Below are 23,547 nucleotides of genomic sequence, written 5' to 3' on the forward strand. Positions count from 1 at the left end.
CATTTCATCAATCCTGCCGTGGGTTGCTTCGGTGTGAGAGAATGTATGTCATACAGCTCAATCTAAGCATATTAGAAAAACAGCGTCCAATATACAACATGACATCTGGAGGACGGAGGAGATGAGGAGGCAGAAGTTTGAGTATTGGAATGTGGCTAATCAGTCCAATCTAGCACTCCTTATTTCCTTGTATCACTGCTTGTTGTCTATGTTGTGATAATTCTAGTTATGCTATGCAGATGTATGTTGGTAACTTGTTCACAGATGCTAAGTCTGTTATTTAAGTATTTTGTTTAGACAGATGCTAGGTTTGAGGTTTACCTGGCATTTTAGCTACTTTGTAGCAGTTGCTGCACTCTATTTAATTGACCTTTTACACGTGACTAGGGTTCATTTAATTTACTCTAATCTGGTACCTTCATTCTAGTTGCTCTGAATAACAGTGTCTACTAAATGCCTAAATTGTAATGTTGGAAGGGAATTTATACTGAGTGTGATATTGTGACAGTGACAAAATAATTAAATTGTAACCACGGTTTTGTATGATGGCGAAGATTTGTTTGCTGTTTGGCACAGTATTCATTTGCAAATTGCATATTAATGCCTCATTATAATTTGATTATGCAAAATGTATTCATCAGCATTGATAATTAATTTCCCTTCCCGGTTGCCAGTGTGCCTGTCTGAACTTGATAAGTTGTATTTTCCATCCTCATTTAAGCATACGTCGTCAATTACTTTCAAGATGCTGGATCATATTGTCTCAATAGAATGGAGAGATAATTACTTTAATGACATCATGATACATGGGAACGATAGTACAATGATTTTTTTTGCAGCATAAGTAATCTCCAATATTGACTTATTCAAAAAGTGTTCAGTTGATAAAATGTATATATGATTAGCTTGATTGACCCGATTTAATTCTCTATAATAGTCTTGTGTTCCTATAAATGACTGCACACTTCATTTTGCAATCATTCTTTAAAGGTCATCATTAGAGGGTATCATTGCTGTCAGGTGGAAACCTTGTACTGTATGTCCAAAACTGTTGTGATGTAGATTGGCTATTTTCGCAACTTTTGGGCGGCCATAGCTGAGTGGGTAGAGAGGCTGCCTGCAACACAGAAGGTCCCAGATTCGATTCCAGGTCCCGTTAATGTGTCGAGGTGTCCCTGTGAGCAAGACACTTACCCCTAATTGCTCCCCCCTGCGCTCTAGTCTGACCTCTTGGCCAGCAATCAAAGCTGGGTGAAGCTGAAAACTGATTTTCCTCTGTGGGATCAAATAGGTCAAAATTATTTATTATTTGTAAAATAGGACATTTATTTATGGGGGGGGGGGGGGGTCAACAACTTCAATATGGAGTTAATGCCCGAGCGATGTTTATCGATCCATTTAGTATGGATGCTGACACTTTCTCAGAGAACACAGAGGACTATACCCCCATTGAGGATGTACTGTAGCCTTCAAACAAACTGATCAAGCATAGCTGCTGGTCTTCTTTTGATCTCAAGAGGAGTGCAGTGCAGTGCAGTATAAGCCGGATGAGTTCTACAATTATTTACAATAAGTTGCAGCACTTTCACAGTGTAATTGAGGCTCCGAAGAGTGTTGATCCCCTGCAGATGGAGTCCAGCCAAGTGTTCTAGAAAGTGGTTACAACAATCTGTATTCCACCTTGTTACAAGAATCCCCAATGGTGAGAATATCTAGCCTACATTGCTCTTTTCCAAATCCCGGACTTGAAGGGTGGAGAAACCACATGAAAAGGAACTAAATTATTGAATTCTGAATACATAAATTAGTTTCAGCATTTTGCGAGCAGCCTAAATGTTTACTGCAGTTTATTTTTACAGTCCTTGCACTTCGCAGGACAGAGCTATTTATAGTATTGACGATGACAGGAATGGGTTCGCAACCACAACATGAATCAGAATTACTCGACCACTTGCCTTGTTGTTTGGGTGACTGGGGTTTGTGCCACTTACACCAGCCTTGCACGACCTTGTCACTGTGGATAAATTGTTTCGTTTTCCTGAGAGCCCTTAAAAGTCTAGTGGTGGCCCTGAATAGAGACTATCCGTGTACATACCGTCACCGTCAGGCAGAAACCTTGTATCTCCTTATTTTAACTTTTTACGTTCCTTTCTAAATTAATGCCCTACTTTATTATACTACAGTGTCACACAAAAGTAGCAAAAATAGCTGCGTTGTCGTAACGCGTCGTCAACTTGATGATCTGCTAATTGCTATTTTTGAAATTATTTTACGTGAAAGTGAAAGTGGTTAAATGTGTCTGTGGGTTTTATAAATATTGATCCAATAAAAAAGTATTAGCAAGAGCTTGTGACTGAAATAATAACTACATTTGATCCATTGGAACACAGGGTCTTTTCTCAGTTTTCTGAAAAGTAAAAGTTTTGGTCTCCATCCGACAGCGACAATATCCATGCACACATACAGTACAGCGTCAAATGGTGTCCTCAAGAGGACTCTGTCCTCCAGTGTCAAGGAGTACTGTCCTCTTAAGGCAGTAATGCAATGCAATGCAATACAATGTAATGCAATGCGATGCAATGCAAAAAAAAGAAAGAAAAAAGAAAATATACCCTGCAGGTGGGATGAATTCTACAATAATTTACAATACGTTGCAGCACTTTCTGTACTGTTTGGTTGTCAGCTTGGAGACATATTGTCATTGTTCAGATTGAATTTGCTGTTAGCTTTCTGTTTAAAGGTGGTGTGTGACTGATGCATTTCTTCTCAGGGATCTCTTTTAACTTAATCTGGTGGTAGACATCTTAAACATCATTGCACTCTGTATGAGAGGGAAGATTGGCTATCCTTATATGTTCGTAGGCGTACCAACTGGTTGAGGTTTATTTATAAGGCTCTGCTTGGCTTGGCCCCTCTTTATCTACAGATATATCTTGACAGAATCCATAGACAGTACAACCTCCACTCGCATGATGTTTTTACATTGCCTGTTCCACATGCATGGACTGAGTTGAGTTAAAAAAAAGCATTCAGATAATGCTTCCCCCTTTCGCGTGGAACACTTCCCAGAAAGACATGAAGCTGTCTGAACTGATCTCTTTGAAGCTTTTGTCGCAATCCTGAAGGACTGGTTAGAGTTTGAAAATGTAGGAAGCCGTCATTGTTTTTAGCATCAGCATATGTGCATGCTAAATCTTATTTTAAACTTGTGTTTGTTTTTGAATTGTTGTTTTATTTTTGTTTTATTTTTGTATTGTATGTATGTTTGGTCATTGTGCTGCCCTCTTGGCCAGGTCCCTCTCGCGAAAGAGATTTGATATCTCAATGGGGTTTTACCTGGTTAAATAAAGGTTTTTACAAAAAAAAGCTATTTGGCAACTTATCTCATGAAATGTGGGTTCACCGTTGGCGACACTAAAACGCACCAGACAGATTTATTCTCCAGCTGCTTCTTTATATATTATTTACTTATTTTTTTTCTTTTCTTTTCCTTGTTTTTCATGTTTAACTTTCAGTCAAAATCAAAAGATCACCAGGACTCGCTTCATGTCCTCAACTTTTATTTTCTGGCAAGGGCAGCAACAAAGTGACACGTTTCGGCATGCGCCTTCCACAGCGAACGTGCGCCTTCCACAGCGTGTGACTTTTAGTTAAACACGAATAGCAAATAACACCGTTTATGTCATCTGGGTTCATCGTTAGGTTTCTTTCGGCTCGGCAGCCACGTATAGAACATTAATTCATAATGGGCATCGTGTACAGCATTCCTCAGGCATAATTCGAATCCACACATTTTACAGTATTTTGTGAGAACCTGTTTTTTCCCCCCTTCGCCTTTTCTTTGTTTCTCTTCTTTTTTGTGCTTTGCTCTTTTCTTCGCTTCTGTTTCTACCCTGCCTGCCTGCTCTGGGAATAAGGCTGGCTTCTATTTATATGCTCAGATGCTGGGGAGATGGAGTCTCCAGGGACCTTCTCTTTCTAGCTCTCCCTATACTTCTCTTTCTCTCTCTCTCTCTCTCTCTCTCTCTCTCTCTCTCCCTCTCTCTCTGTCTCTCTCTCTCTCTCTCTCTCTACTTTTTGGTGTGGGCTTGTGGGGGCACGGTTAACCTATTTCTCCTTGTTGCCAATAAACCATCAAGTGTTTATTGACTCCTGCTAGCTATTTGATCTGATGCTCAGTGAACTGTGATTAAAGTGTAATGACCATTATTGTTCTCTTTGAGCCGCACGTACCAGTATCAAACCAGGTTTGATTTATCTTACTAAACACACACACACACACACACACACACAGACGCTCTCTCTCGCTCACTGAGTCAATTAGTGTTCTACTGCACAAGCAGTTGGGTCTGAAGAGACATGGTCCAGGCCAATTAGCATCAGATGCCGGTGAAGGCCACAGTAATGAGTGTTCTTCGGTATGTTGATGTCCTCACAGGCTGACTGCATCACAGAGCTGACTACACTATACCACCTACCACACTCTTGTCAAACTCTACACTTCTTTTTTTTCTGCCTTTATCCTACTTTTTGTTTCCCCATCCCCTATGTACTTCTCTCTCCCATCCTCACAACTCCTCTTTCACCACAATTGACACTTAAAGGTATGTTTTCTGCCTACAGTCACACACACGCATGCACATGCACACACTGTTACGGCCAGCCGTAGTTTGTATCATTATATTTAGTATCTAGGTTAATTATTTATTTATTTTATTTTGTACTTTGTATTTCTTGTATTTTGTTGTTCCTGTGTTTCTGTAAGGTGGAGAGTTGGTGCTGATTGCAACTTCAGTGACACCTGTGTCAAATTGGCACCTACCTGTGGGGAATTGCTCCCTGTAGCTGATTTGCTATAAAGAAGCCATATTGGAGAGAGAAGGAAGTGTTATTGAGCCAGGAGAGAACAATCTGATTAAAATCGAAACAATCCTTAGTATTTCTACATCAAAGCTTCACCGGCGAGTTGTTAGTGTTTGGTTTGACCTTACAAAATAAAACTTGTCGACTAAAAGTGCATTTGGAGACTTACCATCTGGGTCAGGCCTTGGCCCCAGTCACCACCAGGTTACCAGCAGCCCTGGGAGAGGACCAGGCTATCACCAGGCTCTACCAGGCTACCAGCAGCCACTGGTAGAGGCTACCACCACGCTCTACCAGGCTACCAGCAGCCACTGGTAGAGGCTACCACCACGCTCTACCAGGCTACCAGCAGCCACTGGGAGAGGCTACCACCAGGCTCTACCAGGTTACCAGCAGCCACTGGGAGAGGCTAGCACCAGGCCACTGCCAGGCTAACGGCAGCCCTGGAGAGGACCAGGCTACCACCAGGCTACCAGCAGCCCCTGAAGAGGACCAGGCTACCACTAGGCTAACCACAGCCCTAGGGAGAGGACCAGGTTACAACAAGGCTCCACAAGGCCAACAGTAGCCAGCCACCACCAGGCTCCAGCAGGCCAGGTATCTAGTACAGTGTGGTTAGTTTACTTTTTAACCTAGATCTTGAGGACTTGAAAACATCACTGAAGGAAATGGAGGAATTAAAAGCTGCTATGACTTCATTGAATGCTGATATGATGACCTTATCAAACCAGCGGCGTACTATAATGTCCCTGATGAGTGAAATCAAGGATCTTAAAATACAGAACACAGAGCTGGTGAAGAGAACTGATTACTTGGAAAACAGTGTCTGACCTAGAGCAGTACTCCCGAATGAATGACGTCATAACTGGACTGAAGATTAAACCACGGTCGTACTCGCATGCCCTGACAAGAGAGTAGACAGTCCAGATCATGAGGAGTCAACAGAGGAGTAGGTAACTACTGCATTCCTTCTTGGCAAAAACATATCCATAGACAAAAGCAACATTGAGGCTGCCATACTCTACCAAGAAGGAACCTGAAGGAAAATCCTGCTGTAATTGTACGCTTTGCAAATAGGAAGTATAAAGTCGATCTGCTTAGGCAGGGCAGGAATTTAAAGGGCTCTAATTTTTACATTAATGAGCATCTTACAAAGGAAAATGCTGAAATTGCTAAGAAAGCAAGGTTCCTCAGGAAACGGGGAAAGATTCTGTCTACTTGGTCTGCCAACTGCAAGGTGCAAAGTAAAAATGAATGGGCAATCTGAGCAATCCAAAGTAATGTGCATCAGCAATATTGAGCAGTTTGTCCGATTCTAGAAAGTTATTAGATCAGATCTGCGAGCCGTACTATTAATGGTTTATGTTAAAAGGGTATCATAAAGTATTTATGTATTCAACACTGTATTATCTATATTTATATCAGACACATTTAACACGCTGGACTTGGAACAGGACATACAGTAGATATACTGTAGATCCAGATCATAACCTCTTTAACAATATAAATACAAACTGCTGTTATTATACAGAGCAGCAGTTTGATAAAAATATCAATTATGAAAATAGAATCTCGATCATAATGGCCGTAGCCTATATACATGTTTCAAGAATATAAGAAAGTATTTAAATACGTTTAAAAACCCTTTTAATGTCATCTCAGAATCATGGCTCAAAGTTGAGTTTTACAGGGATATGAACTTAATTATATAAATAGAGAGAGCAAAATTGGAGGAGGGGTGGCTCTCTTTGTAGACAAAAGCCTCATTTATAATGTTGCTGAAACCATGTCAGTAAATGATGTGATGGAGTGTATCACTATTGAAATAAGTATGGAAAACAATCTAATATATGTATGTACAATATGGAAAGGTTGTTTTCTAATACAAAACAAAAGGTACATTTAATCTGTGGGGACTACAACATTGATTTGTTAATTCCCCAAAACATAAATTGATTAAATTAATTTAGTGAAGTAATGTACAGCATGGGTTTCTTTCCATCAATTACAAAGCCAAGTAGAGTAGCATCTCACTGTGCCACTCTGCTTGATGATATATTTACAAATAATATGGAAGACAATATTGTGAGTGGATTATTAATGAACGACATTAGTGATCACCTGCCTGTATTTATAATCTATGACTGTAATCGTAAGAAGAGGATGGAGTACAAGGAGATTAAATACAGGAGAGTGAGAACTGAGGAAGCTGTATCCATGTTTGGGATTTATTCAATTATAATTGGAAGGATATACATGACGAAGTAGATGTTGATAAAGCATATGATTTATTCTTAGATATATTCATGACCTTATATGACACAAACGTCCCATTAAAAACAATATAGCAGTAATAACAAGTGTTGCGTGAATATCATCTGAGTCGGACAACTTCTTAATATGCAATTAAAATCATTTATTTTCTATTCGTTTAACAATACTAATAAAAGGGGGGAAAGGGGAGGTGGAACAATGTGTTGGCATTTCATCCTCCAAACAATTCAAATCAGATTCATGAAGGCAGGTGTTTCTGTCTGCCTAATAAGCACAGATAGCCTGGTCTTCTGGCACAGATGGGCTCAATCCCACTAATTAGGGATGACACTGGGATGACAATGGTCACTGTCTTATTGTCCATGAAGTGTCCTAGAGTGATATAAACATTACATTTCATTTTCCACAATATATCTTCAACAACAAGTGCTCAGAAAGTCCTTGGATATCTAAGAAAAATATCATATATATATATATTATATACACAAATATAAATGGATTCATTTGTGCTTTTAGTATACTTTTGTTTAGATCTGTGAGCTTAGGTTTCTTAAGTTTGTGTTTTCTAGCACTTTTCTGTAACTATTTGTTTTGTTATAAATGTATGTCGCATTTTATATTCCTTTGTCCTTTCAGTTATGTTGCAACCTTTTACCCTAGACAAAGGGTCGTAACATAATTTGGCCATAAGTAGGCCAAAGTGAGGTTGCTTTGAAGGTCCAGGAATCATTGAGGCTGCGTTGCATTTCAATAACGTTGATGCAGCGCATGAAGGAGGCAGCAGGTGCTTTGCTCTAGGGATGGTCAGGAATGTCTTTCGGTCACCAACAATGTTTGTTGGTGGAGCCAACAAACTGGTTCATTCCGCTTTTTCGGCACCACAGTGGATTTTTCCATCTCTTGTTCATTGATCAACATCTGTCACACCTGTGTATGGTAAACTGGCAGCTATATGAGTTGGGTGCTACAGAAATAAAAATGGAGTCATTTGTGCCTTTTAGTATACTTTTGTTTAGATCTGTGAGATTAGGTTTCTTCAGTTTGTATTTTCTAGCGCTTTTCTGTAACTTTTTGTTTTGTAATAAATATGTTCCATTTCAAATTATTGTGTCCTTTCAGTTATTATGTTGCAACCTTTTACCCTAGACAAAGGGTCGTACCACACACGATGGGCCCTATTCTTGCCGGTGCCTTACCCGTTGGCATTACCCGTTACCCGTGAATTACGCACAAGGGAGCTGGCACTGTCCTAACGGTATATTTGCCTAAAATTGATATCTTGCCCATACACGTTTAGGAAAGTGCATTGCGGCTTCTAAAACCACCTGCTGTGCCAAATTCGTTTGGTAGAGTGCGCCTGCAATGGACATGTCGGGAGTCGGCCGAGCGCACAACGGCATAACATTCGAGGTCTCCCTCTCTCCTAATTCTCAAAGAATCTCTGTGATTCAAATTTTCCTATAATCAGCAGAAGTGAGAGTGTCAATTCCTTCTGTCAATTGTGTTTATATAAGATGAAGGTCTATTCAAAGAAGAGAATTTGTGCTGCGTGCGATGCCATGCTCTCCAAATTACACATTTCAGTTTTATTCATCCATTGCGCAGGAAATACTGAATGGATTGCAATAATATAAAATGCTTTATAATCAGTAACATGTAGGTGATACTTATGTCTATCAAAAATGGTTTTATTGAAAGGCAATCAAAGGCTAGAGTGTATGAAGCAAATGTCGGGTGTATGTATGCATGGTGTCCAACGATATCTGTGCCCCAGTGCGGCAGCAGAGTTCATGTCGGAATAAAGTGCTTGTGAATGTGATTCTCATTACAATTTTACTGTAATCCACAAAAGTTAATTCCGTCAATAAATTGTGTTTTTATCAGCATTTGCCTTAAGCTTATCAAAGACTAATACAATACCGTTTGATCTGCGTTTGTTATAACCATACCATTTCCTTTAAATAATCCAGAACACAAGCAGATTGCTGACATTTAAAGTTCTCTATAGCCAGCAATGTGTGAGTGATAATTCTGTTTATGAAATGGGGGATAATGGCTTGCGCAGTCTTCTCTTAAAGGCAATGGCATCTGGCATGGTGATTGGTTTTATTATTGTAACACCCAAACCACACCTATGCATAATGTAACGGGTAGCGCTGGTGTTTTAGGGATAAGACTGGTGTCCGAAAATAGCAACTTTTGCACGGGAACACTCCTTGCACAATGCTAAATCCCCAAATATTGGATTTAAAATCTTCGAACGAAAATAGGGCTCACAGTCTCACACCCGCACCTGCTGGCAAGGACGCACACACATACCTATAACACACACCTATCACACACACATATAATATCACACACATATAACACATAGCACACATATATATATATATATATATATATATATATATATATATATATATATATATATATATATATATATATTATACCAACATTTTTACTCGTGTGTACTTGTATTATGAGAAATTGCAAAATGGCAAAAAAAAACTAATTAGACTAAAAACCTAGTTAGGCGGAGATGGCCATGGCCTATATGGTGAGTTGCTATAATAATGTATTTATGTTTTGTTTTGTTTTGATTTATTTATTTTATTTATTTAATATATTTTTATAAGAGTTATAGCTCAAAATGAATGTGGCCCTTTTTCAAATCGGACTCGCCACCATGAGGCAGATTTAAAGAATTGAGGTTGTAGTGGCCTACTACTGGGAGTGTGCTTGCAAAGTTTTACACTAATCGGTCCAGCAGTGTCCGAGATCAGCTGCATACAGTTGTACACACAGATGCACAAAGACAAATGGATGGGGGCGAAAACACCTCCTGGCCTGTCGGCCTGGCAAAGGGAATGAGTGTACTTACATTGTATTTTAAGTACATTTGAACACGGATACACATATGTGTACTATAACTATATTGTTTAGTGATATAATGAACATAGTATTTTCATGAACTGGTGTACTAACTGCGGTATGTGAGAGCATGACTGTTATATTAAAGGTCTTATCAATAAGCCCAAAATCTGTGCAGCTTGGTGTCTTATATATGCCCAGCTGCCACCATTCTCCTGTATGTGGCAATGTGAAGCCTCACAACAGTCAACAGTGTTATTGTCTGGCTAGAAGATAAGTAGTTGACTCTGTGTAGCGTGATTAAAGTGTTTCTCTCGAAACACATTCTGTAAATGAACAATTCATTGAATTACATGTTTTTTTACTTCACCCGTGACCTGTGTGACACATGACCTTTACCCTTGTTTTCCCGTTTAGAGATGACTGTCAATGCCTTTGTTTGGTATTTAAATCTTTCCTCTGATGGCTGAAGTCGATGCTTTATCCAGTGGTGTCTCTTGTATCAAGCTTGAGTTCACTTCAGTGGCTAGAGCTATAATGACTGTCACTCGTGTCCTCAGGCTCTGTGGTGCCTTGGTCAGATAATTCTGGGACGTTGCATTGTAAGGATTAGGATGTTCTTTTTATTGACTTTTACTCATTGAGAAAAGAAAGGAAGTGAATTCTTATTTAATAGTTTATTTATTTAGTTTGGTATCTCAACTCTTGCACAAAATAATTATTTGGAGAGCTATAGGGATCTGTGTTCTATTGCCATTCGAAATCTCTGACCCTAAACATTCCAGTTGATGAGAACTATAACTCTACTGCTCATGTTTCTTAACTATCCTGCACAAATGAAATGACTGAATGTATTAAATACCTTTCTTTTTTACTATTGGACTCTATTTTCAGGTCCTTCGATGGTGGGTGTAGTGCGAAAGGACTGGGTCTCTTACAACAGCATTGCCCTCTCATGGACTGATGTGGAACAGCACTCAGACATTGTGGAGTATGAGATTAAATACTATGAGAAGGTAGTGAATCACACTATAAATATATTGTCAGTGTACAGTCATTGGGGTGTGTAACTCTGTTTGAGGACAATGTTGGTGAAAAATACATGTATGAATAGTTCTATCCAGTCCTTCATGACTGACTCACCACAAGAACAACTAAAACCTAGGACTGCTCACACTCACATGTTGTCTCAATACATTGTTAACATACAAGCAAATAATCAGTGGTTTTGTTACTACCTTCAGGGAAGACGACGACTGAAGTCTTAAATCTCTTCAGAAAAGCCCATCCATAATTCATTGTTATCTCAGCTCCTATGAGTTCACCAAACAAGTCCTGCTTTTTCATTTGCTTCAGTGGTTTGGATATGATGTTGATTTGTTCAGACGTCCTTGAATAATGCAAATATCAAGTATGTATTTTTGATTGTCCCGGTGTATCATAATCTGCTATTTGCTTTTGTAACCTACTGTTTAGTGACTATGACCTTGTTTCTACCTCGCCAGGAGCAAGAGCGACTGAGCTATTCATCCATGCGGACCACAATGCCCAGTGTGGTGGTGACAGGACTCAGGCCCTCCACTCTGTATGTGTTCCATGTGCGCGCTCGCACTGCGACAGGCTACAGCGCATACAGCCCAAAGTTTGAGTTTGCCACTGGAGATGACGGTACGCCATGGGGTACGTGGGTCAGGGTTATTATAGCTAACTAAAACGAATGAAATAATGAAAACTATAATTGACAAAACATTTTTGGCGACTGAAGTAAAAACTAGAAAAAGTGCTCCTCGGAGCACAGGTCTCCGCCAGGTCAGGTAAGTTAATGTGGGCCAGCAATGTTCGGAATTCGACAATCAGGCTGGAATGTGAAAAATCGGACAGATCGGACGGATCCCTCGTGATCACTTGACTAAAGAGATAATATGTACCGATTTGCGTGATGTTTGGACAACATTTGTAGGAGTAATATTTAAAAAAGATTGCGTGATTTGAGTAATATCCAAAAATGTGTTTTACATAAGTCGGCCTCCTGGTGGCGTTATAAAAGGCAGATGTGAAAAATGCAAGGCAAAGGTTTTTCCTTGGCCTCTAGGGAGTACACATACAGTTTTACACAGGTCGGTGCAGTTATAGGTAAAAACACGAATGCTGTGTTCATGATTTGAGGCATTTTATTGAAAACGGAGCACTCCTGCAAACATGTGGAAGCCATTCTTAGCCAATTAGGTTGGAATATGAAAAATCTGAAAGACCCCTTTCGTTTAATGACTATAGAGATACTGTGTACCGATTTGTGTGATGTTTGGATAAAATCTGTAGGAGCACTGTCAACAAATTTGTTTTGAAAAAAGCGGCCTCCTGGTGGCGCTATAACAGGCCCATGTGAAACATTTGGGGCAGAGGTTCTGAATTGGCATCCAGGGAGTGTGCGTGCGCAGTTTCGCTGAGATTAGCTGTCCACAGACAAACGGGGCGACGGTCATTTCAGACACATTTTATGCTTGGCTGCGCGTGGATGTCGCACTCAGAAAATAGCCAATCTACAAGCTCCCAACGTGTCTGCGACGTGTTGGGAGCTTGTAGATCGTTTATTTTCGGTCTACAGCTAAGTATAAATAATGCATTACGACCACTGTAATTGTTTTCATCGATCAATAACATAAACATCACTTAAGAATTGTGAAGGCTCCTTGAATAGTTCACCAGTCATGTGCAGTTTGTTCTTATTATGCTGAAGCATATGTATTATCTAAACATGTATTATGTTAATACATGTTAATGAAATCGCAGGAGTTAGTGTTTGCACTAATAACAGTTGGGACAGAAACAGAAAGAAATACATGTTTACCCTTGTATCCGCAGGATTAATGAATGCAAAGACTTATGTCTAACCTCATGTACATACTGCATCAGCTGGATTATGCTATGCATATATACTGTATAGATATCTCCCTGCTCCCCCTTCTTTTTCTGTTCTCTTCCTGAAAATAACAAAAATGATAGAGCTTGCACAAACGAATTTCACTCACTTCTTTACACCTGCAAATCTGTGACGTGACAATAAAGATGATTCTGATTCTGACATATTTTAGTTCATGTGCATTTTACAGACAAATACACAAGGCATAAGCAGAACATTGCTTTTAGAGGTACAGTATGTGCTACTGTGCATCTCTTAGTGTTGTCTTGAAGTGGGTTAAGTGTTTTTCTCTCTCTGTTCAGATTCTGAGATAGCCTCTGATCAGGGGCAGGTTCTGGTGGTCGTAACGGCATCTGTAGGAGGCTTCTCCCTGTTGATCATCCTAACCCTCTTTCTGCTCATCACTGGACGGTACAGTCAAACGCATGCACACACGCACACGCACAGTGATGGAAGAAGTGCTCACATGTTTTACTTAAGTAAAAAAAAATTACAAATAAAATTCCAGTATTCAAAATGTACTTGAGTAAAAGTACAAAAGTATTGTCATCAAAATATACTTAAAGTACCAAAAGTACAAGTACTCATTGTGCAGAATGTCCCATTTCACAAGTTCAAAACGTGTACAAATCTTTTGAAAATAGCAGATCTACAAGACACACACAGACACACACACACACACACAGACACGGTCCTGTGATTGTACCATTTCAATGGTTTAATCTTCATGTGTGTGTGTGTGTGGTCTTTGTGACATATGAATTAGTAATTGGATACCGTTTAATTGTTTGTTTTATTCTTCCTCACTGAGGAAGATGCAGTAGCATCGAAACGTCAGTCATTCTCTATTTGTACTAGCAGCACCTTTAATAAAAGAGGCTTTAATTGTCCGAGCTGCTCCAGTGTGTTCTCTTCTACAATTGCTGTTGTCCTGCTCCTGTGATGCACCGGGCTCACCTCGTTTGGCTGAGGTGTGGCAGTAGACTCCCTTGTGAATTCTCTTGTGTTGTTTATGTGTGTTTATTAACCCATTCAATCCGGGGAATGCATCTAGTCATTTTAGATTTCTTATATATATTTTTTTTAAGCGAACATTTGCTAAATATTTTGTTCCAGGCACCTCCAGAAGCAAAGATTTGAGTTACAAATGTTCGCTTTAGAAAATATATATTCAAAGATTTGCACAAATGTTCTCGATTTTTCAAAAATAGCAGATCTACAAGTTCATTGAGCTTGTATATCTGCTATTTTTGAATAGCCAAAGAAATCTAAAATGACACACATGCTTTCCCCGGTCTAAATGGGTTAATTAATTGTCATGAATTAATCAAGAATACAACAGAGATGGGTAGTGGATAGAAAGAACACACTGATGAGAGGGCACTAACAGTATGCCATTACCTGAGAAGTGACAATTTGTTTCTTGGCCTCATGTCTCAGGTGTCAGCGGTACATCAAAGCCCAGATGAAGTCGGATGAGAAGAGGAGGGCACGCTTCCAGCGTGGACACGGTAAAGCATTTAATTTATTCGTTTCTGAATGTAAAATGTCCATCTGGTGGGCATGCGCCTGGTACAGAAGTATTTCAGAATTGTTACTGGGGTTTGTTTTTCTTGACCTCAATGTTGACAAGGTAATTTAGATAGCATGTTACTTTAACAGATGCTAGGTTCTTTCTTTACCTGGTATCCTATAGTTTCAATGTACAGCTTGTTATTTCGATAGTACTGTATATTGTTTAGACTGATACTAGGTTCTTGGTTTACCTGGAATCCTACTTTCTTGAGGCACTACATTGTCTCTGCATTCTTTGTACAGTAAGTGCTTACCTTAATTATTATAAGTCGGTCTGGATAAGAGCGTTTGCTAAATGCCTAAATTGTGTAATTGTAATTGAATTGTAATCATTTAGCCAGCCTGAATCTTAAGGACACCAATGTTGTGTGCAATTTCAACCACATACCTACGGAATACAATATGACACTTCCACCAATATTTAGAAACAATAAAACTAGAGGCAAGCTGTCATGATAAAAGTAATTGTTGGTTGATGATTGCATGATTATGTGTTTTTAAGTCAATGTTTCAAGTTTAATTGAGTTTAATATTGAGTTCCATTTTTTATTCCTTTAACAGATATATAGCTATATACTATTTATTGTTCTTTTTCAGTTCCATTCTCAGGGATAAAGACCTATGTGGATCCAGACACTTATGAAGACCCCTCTCAAGCTATCCAGGAGTTCACTAGGGAAATTGACCCCTCACGCATAAGCATTGACCGGGTGATTGGAGCAGGTGAAATCACAACACAGTCACATACATACTGTATGGCTGAGGCTATGTAGCCAATCGGTCGCCTAGCTATCCTTCTGGCTTATGGGATCTACACTGCTACACTAACCAATTACAACGCTCCTGCTCTTCCTGGTTATAGGTACCAGTACTAGCCAATCGCAGACATGTTAGATTAAAAGTATGTATTCACCTGTTTCCTAGGCTGTGTGTTTTCCACTTCCTGTCGATTTCATTGGATATCATTGGTCATCTGACCAGTTTCATTGGATTTCATTGGATCAAATCGACAGGAAGTGGAAAACACACAGCCTAGGAAACGGGTGAATACATTCATCAATACTACTCCATACCCACTTTTCCACCCACTGTCCATTTGGGCTATGGGACTGTGGGACCACGACTACAGAAACCATAGCCTGCGGAGACCACGACCGCAACTACAGATCCCATAGCTTGTGGCGGAAATGCTAATAAACAGTTTAAATAAAGGTTAATCTGCCTCCTTACCCACTGCATACGCTACAGTATTTGAATGGTCATCAATTTGAGATTGATTGGTCAACCCACTGTGGATCAAAATGGATGAGGACGGACTGACAGTCAGTTTTGTTCATTTAATATGAACATACCCCCAAAAGATTCTTTAGAAGAGATTTTGTCATGGTGGATTTTCAAACTTTTAAGAAGTTTTTGAATTTGGTAGTACATAGCAGATTTAACAGGTTATACACTGCACACAAGTTTTAAGGGTCAAAGAGTTTGGACTATCAGAAATATCTTCGGTCTGTATATCTTCAGTAATACTTTCCTTCCTCCAGAGTGGCTCCTGTGACAGTTTAGAAAGATTGCAATATTTCATAGAACAAGAAATCTTGCAAAGTTTCAATTCTTTTTTTTACAAATCTGTGACCCAGACACAAGAACTCTTAAAATTAAAACTGTCTGAATTTAAATGTCATAGAGGAGCAGTGGAATATTAAACTGTCCTACTTTAGAAAACCAGTGGTGTCCCCTGTGAATAGTGTTCATTGATTCACTAAATTGAACAGAATGTCTGTATTTATCCTATGAATTATACTGAAGACTGCTTCCATTTGTCTTGTTTGAAGAACATGAGCGCCACTTAGGGGAAGCAGGGTGCACTTGAGTACTGTACAGCTCAGCTCATGAGAACTACACTAGTTTGACTGTCATTATATCAATAAGGTGTTAAATGGGCATTTCACTAATAATACATTTGAATTCCATTTGTCTCAACCAGTCAACAAACTGTGTTTTCTATTAAAACAAATTTAAGATCAAGCTGCAATGGTTTTTGTTTTCTATTCCTTGGAGGGGGAAAAAATCACTGACTGTACTAAGAAATGATCCTGATTTCCTGAGCTGTATTCAGCACAATCATCAGGACACTACATAAGTGTCGACATATCATCATTAACATGCCAAGTTTAGACGTATTCACTTTCATAACCTTCACTTGAAATAAAGTCATGCCATGGCATTTTGTATAGGCTACAGTTTTATATATTTAGACATTGTGCATGTAATTAATAAACATAGTTTTCTTATGTGATTTTAAAAGTGAGATGTAGCCTAAGTACCTGACTAGAGATTAGGCACTAAAACGTGTGTGTGTGTGTGTGTGTGTGTGTGTGTGTGTGTGTGTGTGTGTGTGTGTGTGTGTGTGTGTGTGTGTGTGTGTGTGTGTGTGTGTGTGTGTGTGTGTGTGTGTGTGTGTGTGTGTGTGTGTGTGTGTGTGTGTGTGTGTGTGTGTGTGTGTGTGTGCGTGCAAGCATGTGCGTGCATGTATTTCGGTATGAGTGTGTTAACTGTATACATGCATGTGTCTTTATGCCTGTTTCTACATGTCTGAATCATGGCAGGTGAATTTGGAGAAGTGTGTAGCGGCCGTCTGCACACACCAGGGAAGACGGATGTCGCTGTGGCGATAAAGACTCTGAAAGGCGGCTATGTGGATCAGCAGAGGCGGGACTTCCTGCGTGAGGCGTCCATCATTGGACAGTTCAACAACCCGAACATTGTCCGACTAGAGGGAGTCGTCACTAAAAGTAAATCATCACCTTGTTCATTCTCTAAAATGTCTTATTTATTTATTTTCACTGTTTCTCAATGTCTGGTCCAGGGCCCACCAGGTGTCACAAATGGACCCTTACCGATCTGTAGGCCTAACTCTGAGAGTGTACAAAAAACCTTTTTTTATATATCTTTGGGACACCAATCTACACTGTAACATTCTCACTCTCAGTGTTAATTTAACTCCTGAGAGTCAGAGTTACAGATCCGTAAGGGTCCATTTGGACCCCCTGGTGGTCCCCGGACCAGACGTTGAGAACCAGTGCTCTAGTCTAATTCCACTTCTCTCCAATAACGTTAATGGTCCTTTTCCAGGCAGACCAGTAATGATAGTGGTGGAGTTGATGGACAATGGAGCGCTGGACGCTTTCCTACGGGTAAGAGGAATATGAATCAATGATATATTAATGGAAAGTAAAGTATATTTATTCAAGTACTGTATTCAAATACAATTTTGAGGTACTTGTGATTTTACCAATAATATGATTTTGAAATGGGCCATTCTGCATAAATTAGTACTTTTATGTTTGGCACTGTAAGTGTATTTTGTTGCCAATACTTTTGTACTCAAGTCAATTTTTTTACTTTGACTTGTATTGAGTATTTCTACATTGTGGTATCGTTACTTTTAGTAGTAAAATATGTGAGTTTTTCTTCCACTTGATTCATATTATGTAACTTCATATCATTGCTGTCGGGTGGAAACCTTGTATGTCCAAAACTTTTTTCAGGAAATGGAAAAATAACCTGTGTTGTGTTCCAATGAATACAATGCAGTTATTATTTAGTCACAAAGCTCTTGCTAATACTTTTCATTGGTTCAATATTTATAAAACCACTTTCACTTTCAGTTTAAAAGAAAATTCACACAAGCTCACAACGCGCCGCATCGCAACACGTTGTGAGCTTGTAGATTTAGCCATTTTTGCTACCTTGTATGACACTGTAGTACGACGAAGTAAGGCCATTCAATTACTAAAAAGAAAAACAAAACATAAAAAGTAGGAATGTGGAGATACAAGGTTTCTGCCCGACAGCAACGATATGCTGACAGGCTCTGCTCTGCTTGCCTCCTCTGTCCAACAACGATCCCAGAGCCATGATGGCCAGTTCACGGTGCTCCAGCTGGCGGGCATGCTGCGTGGCATCGCCGCGGGCATGAGCTACCTGTCAGACATTGCTTACATTCACCGAGACCTCGCCGCTCGAAACGTCCTGGTGAATGAGAACCTGGTCTGTAAGGTGTCAGACTTTGGCATGTCTCGAGGACTAGACGATGACCCCGACGCTGCATATACCACTATGGTGAGTGTGAGGGCTCTATACTCTTGAACAGTTATGAGTGTTAAAGAGAAGTTTTGCAGATTTTGAACCTAAATCCCATATTGTTCTGATGTGTGGAGAATCGAGATCTTATATACTAGAGATGGGGTCTTCAATGTTTTTCAGGCCAAGCTCTCCTTAGCTGCGAGAGAGATGAAGCAGGGACCCCCCACGACATTGTAAACAATTGTGTTGCAGATTAAACTTTTTCATAGATTTCATAGATAGCTTAATTGACTATCATCAGTGTTGTGTAGATTAATGTTTTTTTTGTTTATTTCAGACATTTAACCACTTAAACCCTTAATACTTTGTAAACTTGACCTTTGGCTCTGTCCTTTTTTCCCTCTTCACCAGCCCTCTTTGCCAAAAATAGCCGATCTACAAGCTCACAACGTTGTGAGCTTGTAGATCTGCTATTTTCCGGCTATTGTTCTCCCCAGAATAGGGATGCTAGGATTAAAGTGGTTAAAGTAAAAAAAAAAAATCCTATCACACAAAGATTTGGCGGCCCCCTGTGCAGGGGTCCCGGACCCCCTGTTGAAGACCCCTGCACTAGTGGTTCGGGCCGCTACGCTATTATTCCTCCCAGGAATGGCGTATGTTATGCCTGTGACGTCAAATGCGACATGTCTTACACAGGGTGTTGTAGTTTGACTCTTCAATGATAGAGCATATTATATGGGTTAACCCTGGGGTCTCTTAATAAGCATGTTGTTTTATTTATAGGGAGGGAAGATACCGATCCGCTGGACCGCCCCGGAGGCCATTTCTTATGGGAAGTTTTCTTCCACCAGTGACGTTTGGAGCTACGGCATCGTCATGTGGGAAGTTATGTCGTACGGCGAGAGGCCCTACTGGGAGATGTCCAATCAAGACGTGAGTTGCTGCTGATGTTCAATGACTCATCCTGAAGTAGAATCAGCTTCGGTTTTGATTGATTGATTGGTTTTTTATAGACAAAGGAAATGCATCATGCATATACAGTAACAACTAATAGCAGTTGTTAGACTGCTCAGGTCACACTGTACCGTATATCAGTGGTTCTTGAGAGGCTTTCCAGAGGGTGACACTGAAGAACAGTTTCATTTCATTATTTTTTCACCAGCTAGAAGTTAACCCAATGAGAGAATGTATAACAATGACTATTCAGATCATAGGTTTCACTCTTTGCACTGCTATGTAGAGTTGTAGAATTCTGTCCTAAATCTAATCAACAACCAAAATCTTCACATATGGGGGTCCCTGGCACAAGATATTTTCACATGGGGGTCCATGGGCTAATATACGTATCAATTTGGGGGTCCTTGACATGAAAATGTTTCAGAAGCAGTGTCCTGTATGTTCGATCTCATTAAAATAAAACTTTAGTCCAAAATTCTCCTTTAAACTCTCTAGACTTAGTAAACTGGACCTGAGTTTGTACTTGGACCGCTTTTTTCCATCTGCAGACTCCACCAAAATCATCACCATCTACAAGCGTCTATTTTTGGCCCTAGAATATGGATGCTGGTTAAATGTATGCACATAATGTGTGTATTACTCAGGTAATCCTGTCCATTGAGGAGGGCTACCGTCTGCCAGCACCGATGTGTTGCCCTGTGGCATTGCACCAGTTGATGCTCCACTGTTGGCAGAAGGACCGCAGTCAGCGGCCACACTTCAGCGACATACTCACTTTTCTGGAAAAGCTGATAAGCGACCCCAGCGGTCTGCTCACTCTGGTCAACGTTGTGCAGAGGTTAGATGAAGCACAAACACGAGCAATGGATTAATCAACATTTGAGCTTATAATAAGGCGTAAGATCCTCAGCGTTAATTTAACTCCGAGTGTACAAAATGTAACCAAATGACCCTTACGACCCTTACTGTACATTTGTACACTCGCAGAGTTATAGACGAATCCACAGAGCGCTGCCTGTAGCTGCGGTGTCGCGGTGCGGAGTGGCACCCGCTTGACACCGTAGTTATGATTGCCGCTCTGTGGATTCGTCTAAAGATGGATAAATGAATACAGAGAACATTACTGTGTAGGTCTAAGATTGTCTTACGGTATACCATGGTCTAATTATCCCTATACTGGGTTCACATGCTATTCAAGCCTTTTTTCTATATTCCTGTCCCTTCTGTTTGTCAACATAGTTTCCCAGAATCCCCAGAAGACATGTCAGACTATCCTCTTTTCATCTCCATCGGCGACTGGCTCGACTCCATCAAAATGAGCCAATATAAGAACAACTTCCTGGCAGCAGGCTACACAACACTGGATTCCATTTCTACCATGAGCATAGAGTGAGTCTGATTGTAGGTCTGATTGTAGAGAAATTACATGCATGTCAAACTGTGGCTCTACAAAACTATAATACATGCACTGATATGTGTTATATTACTGTGTTTTGTGGGCACGTGTCCTCTAAGATTATTTATACAATCCGAGACAATCCTTATTTTAATGAATCTGGTAGAGAATTACTAAACAAAAAACTTAGATAGACTATTTTCACTATTAAATAGTGCTTAGCTTAAGTGGTTAATTGATAATGGATTTTTTATAAGTTTGTGTCGGGGGGAGACACCAAATGTATCTTTTGGCTCTCAACTTAAAAGGGTTTGGGAACCTATGTCTTATAATATAAATTGTTCTTGTGGAACTCTAGAGTGAAGCAGATGACACAAGATTCACGTCATGTGTGTCTTTCTTGATGTGATATACTGCTGTAATGATTTCTTTTTTTAATACAAAATTTAATCCCTTTCTCTCCTCTGCCTTCAAGTGACGTTAGGCGTATTGGAGTGTGTCTGATCGGTCACCAGAGGAGAATCGTCAGCAGCATACAGTCTCTGCGACTGCAGTTCCAACACATCCAGCACAGTGGCTTCCAGGTCTGACACAGTTGCACAAGGACACGTCAAGTCTAAACAGCAAGGGGGATCTTGAGTGTGTGTTGTCAGTGTCCCATTTACACTGAAAAATCCTGAGTGTTAAATTGGAGGATTTTACTGTGTAGGTGTAGCGGACGCCACATTCTGCTGAATGCCAAACTCGGTTTATCATGGACCCGTGGGATGGTCCAGTTGTTAGCACTGACTCTCAACTGTGTCGAAGATCAGACTCTGAGGCACGGCAGATACAGTGCCATACTCTACCACATGCGGGGAGGCCACACTCAAATGATTATGGATCGTGATCAACAACAACCAACAGCTTTGAGACAACCAACAGCTTTGACCAGAAGTTGTCCCTGTATCTCAGCCAACACAAGCACTCATTTGAAAGACTAGATTTCTCTTACATGTATTGTGGCCACCGATACCTCTTAACTTTCCTAGTGACAATCTGGTGATTTCTATTGACTTTGAAGGGGATAATAATGTATTACCTCAAGACTAGAGGAGATGTTACAATGTCTTTATAGTATGGTCACAGTGCTCCATGTATTAGAAACACAAAGAAATACAGATCATTGTAATTATAGGAATTGAAAAAGATTGCGCAGAGTTTGTGAACTAACAACTCTCAGAAGTATCAAGGACTGGGTGATGCTACATACTTTTCCTGCTGGCTTATTTAAAAAAGAAATCACTGGACATACAGGCTGACTATTGTACTGTAAATATCTGTTTTTGAGTTGAAGACCACTGAATGTCATATTTTTATAGAAATGTATATTATATCATCATAATGGAGTATGCCCTGTTCTATGTTATGTCTTGTGAAGGGTGCATTTTATTCAAATATTCTTGCCTTCTAATTTAATCAACAGCTCCACTTGAATGCTTCATGTTTTGCTTACATTTAAGCCACCTCAAACTGAACCATGAATCTCTATAAAAGGCCAGTCCACACCAATGCAATCCTCTCCACTACTTGCAACCATTATCCCCAATGGCAGTTGCAAAGAGTTGCATTGGTGTGGACTGGCCTTAACTGTTTGTTGCAAGGAGTTGCGACTAGTTGCATTGGTGTGGTTTGGCCTTTTTAAGACCAGATTGAGTTTTAACAACCGGTTTCTACTGGTTGGTCCATAATTAAATGTATTGGTGCAATACAAACCTTATTTCTGATAATCAAATGACCTAATGTTATAAAAATGAGTTGCACAACAGAAAACATTTTGCGTTTTCCTGTACGGAACTACAATGCAATAAGGATGCAGTGATGGTGTAGATCTGGACATCGAATGAGGACAAATAAAGATCACAATCATACTGCCTAAAGATGCTAACAAAGACTGTACAGCATGGAACACGTAACCTGTCTGAACACTACAGAACGTCTATGTAAATGACCTCTACAATGATCTACTCAAGAGACTAAGCACACATCAGCGGGTGTGCAGATATATCGTCCCGCGATATATCGCGATACGTTTACGTGACGATATGTATCGTTTTGGGGGGAAAAGTTTTTAATTTTTTTTTTTTTTTTTTTAACAATAATCAGGCATGCAAACAGCCCCGAGGTGAAAAGGGTGACATGTTTTTTTTCGGGTCAGGTGTCACACTATTGCCCTATTTGGATTTATAACGGCTATTGTAGCTGAAAAGCTACAAGTTTGCATGTCTGAATGCAAAAACAGAACTATTTGTTTGCATTAACTTTTTTTCCTTCCCCATATTTTTACATAATAAAAGTGCGTATCGAAGTTGTGAGCCCAATATCGTATCGTATCGTGAAATTAGTGTATCGGCACACCCCTAGTTGAAAGGCATAAAGAGCCTCACTGGGCTGAATACATACCAAACGAGCTGTATATTTATCAATTAAACACGTTTTGTGAGAACACAGATTAAGCTCACAGCGCGTTGTAAACTTGTACAACCAACACCTTAACCTCAAATGCCTAATCTCACAAGACTGATTCAAATTTCCCTTCTTTTTTACCAAATGGTTCCCAAATTGC

General features: G+C 39.8%; 1 protein-coding gene across 2 annotated transcripts in view; it reads left to right on the forward strand.

The window, feature by feature from the left end:
* The window catches only part of LOC308086742 (ephrin type-A receptor 6-like), a 68,662-nt gene extending 45,828 nt beyond the window's left edge, over positions 1 to 22,834 (forward strand). The window contains exons 9-20 of one of the 2 annotated variants that reach the window (XM_080430390.1): positions 10,903 to 11,024; positions 11,514 to 11,688; positions 13,231 to 13,339; positions 14,369 to 14,439; positions 15,101 to 15,226; positions 17,110 to 17,295; positions 17,636 to 17,697; positions 18,416 to 18,625; positions 19,373 to 19,522; positions 20,191 to 20,384; positions 20,786 to 20,935; positions 21,418 to 22,834. In XM_080430390.1, coding sequence (XP_080286516.1) covers positions 10,903 to 11,024; positions 11,514 to 11,688; positions 13,231 to 13,339; positions 14,369 to 14,439; positions 15,101 to 15,226; positions 17,110 to 17,295; positions 17,636 to 17,697; positions 18,416 to 18,625; positions 19,373 to 19,522; positions 20,191 to 20,384; positions 20,786 to 20,935; positions 21,418 to 21,532 — 1,670 coding nt within the window. In that variant the 3' untranslated portion in view covers positions 21,533 to 22,834. The remainder of the gene's footprint in view (positions 1 to 10,902; positions 11,025 to 11,513; positions 11,689 to 13,230; positions 13,340 to 14,368; positions 14,440 to 15,100; positions 15,227 to 17,109; positions 17,296 to 17,635; positions 17,698 to 18,415; positions 18,626 to 19,372; positions 19,523 to 20,190; positions 20,385 to 20,785; positions 20,936 to 21,417) is intronic. The other variant, XM_080430391.1, reaches the window with a different exon arrangement.
* Positions 22,835 to 23,547: the final 713 nt, after the last annotated feature.

The sequence above is a fragment of the Gymnoscopelus braueri genome (genome assembly GCF_963280865.1).
Source record: "Gymnoscopelus braueri genome assembly, chromosome: 1".
Lineage (NCBI taxonomy): Eukaryota > Metazoa > Chordata > Actinopteri > Myctophiformes > Myctophidae > Gymnoscopelus > Gymnoscopelus braueri.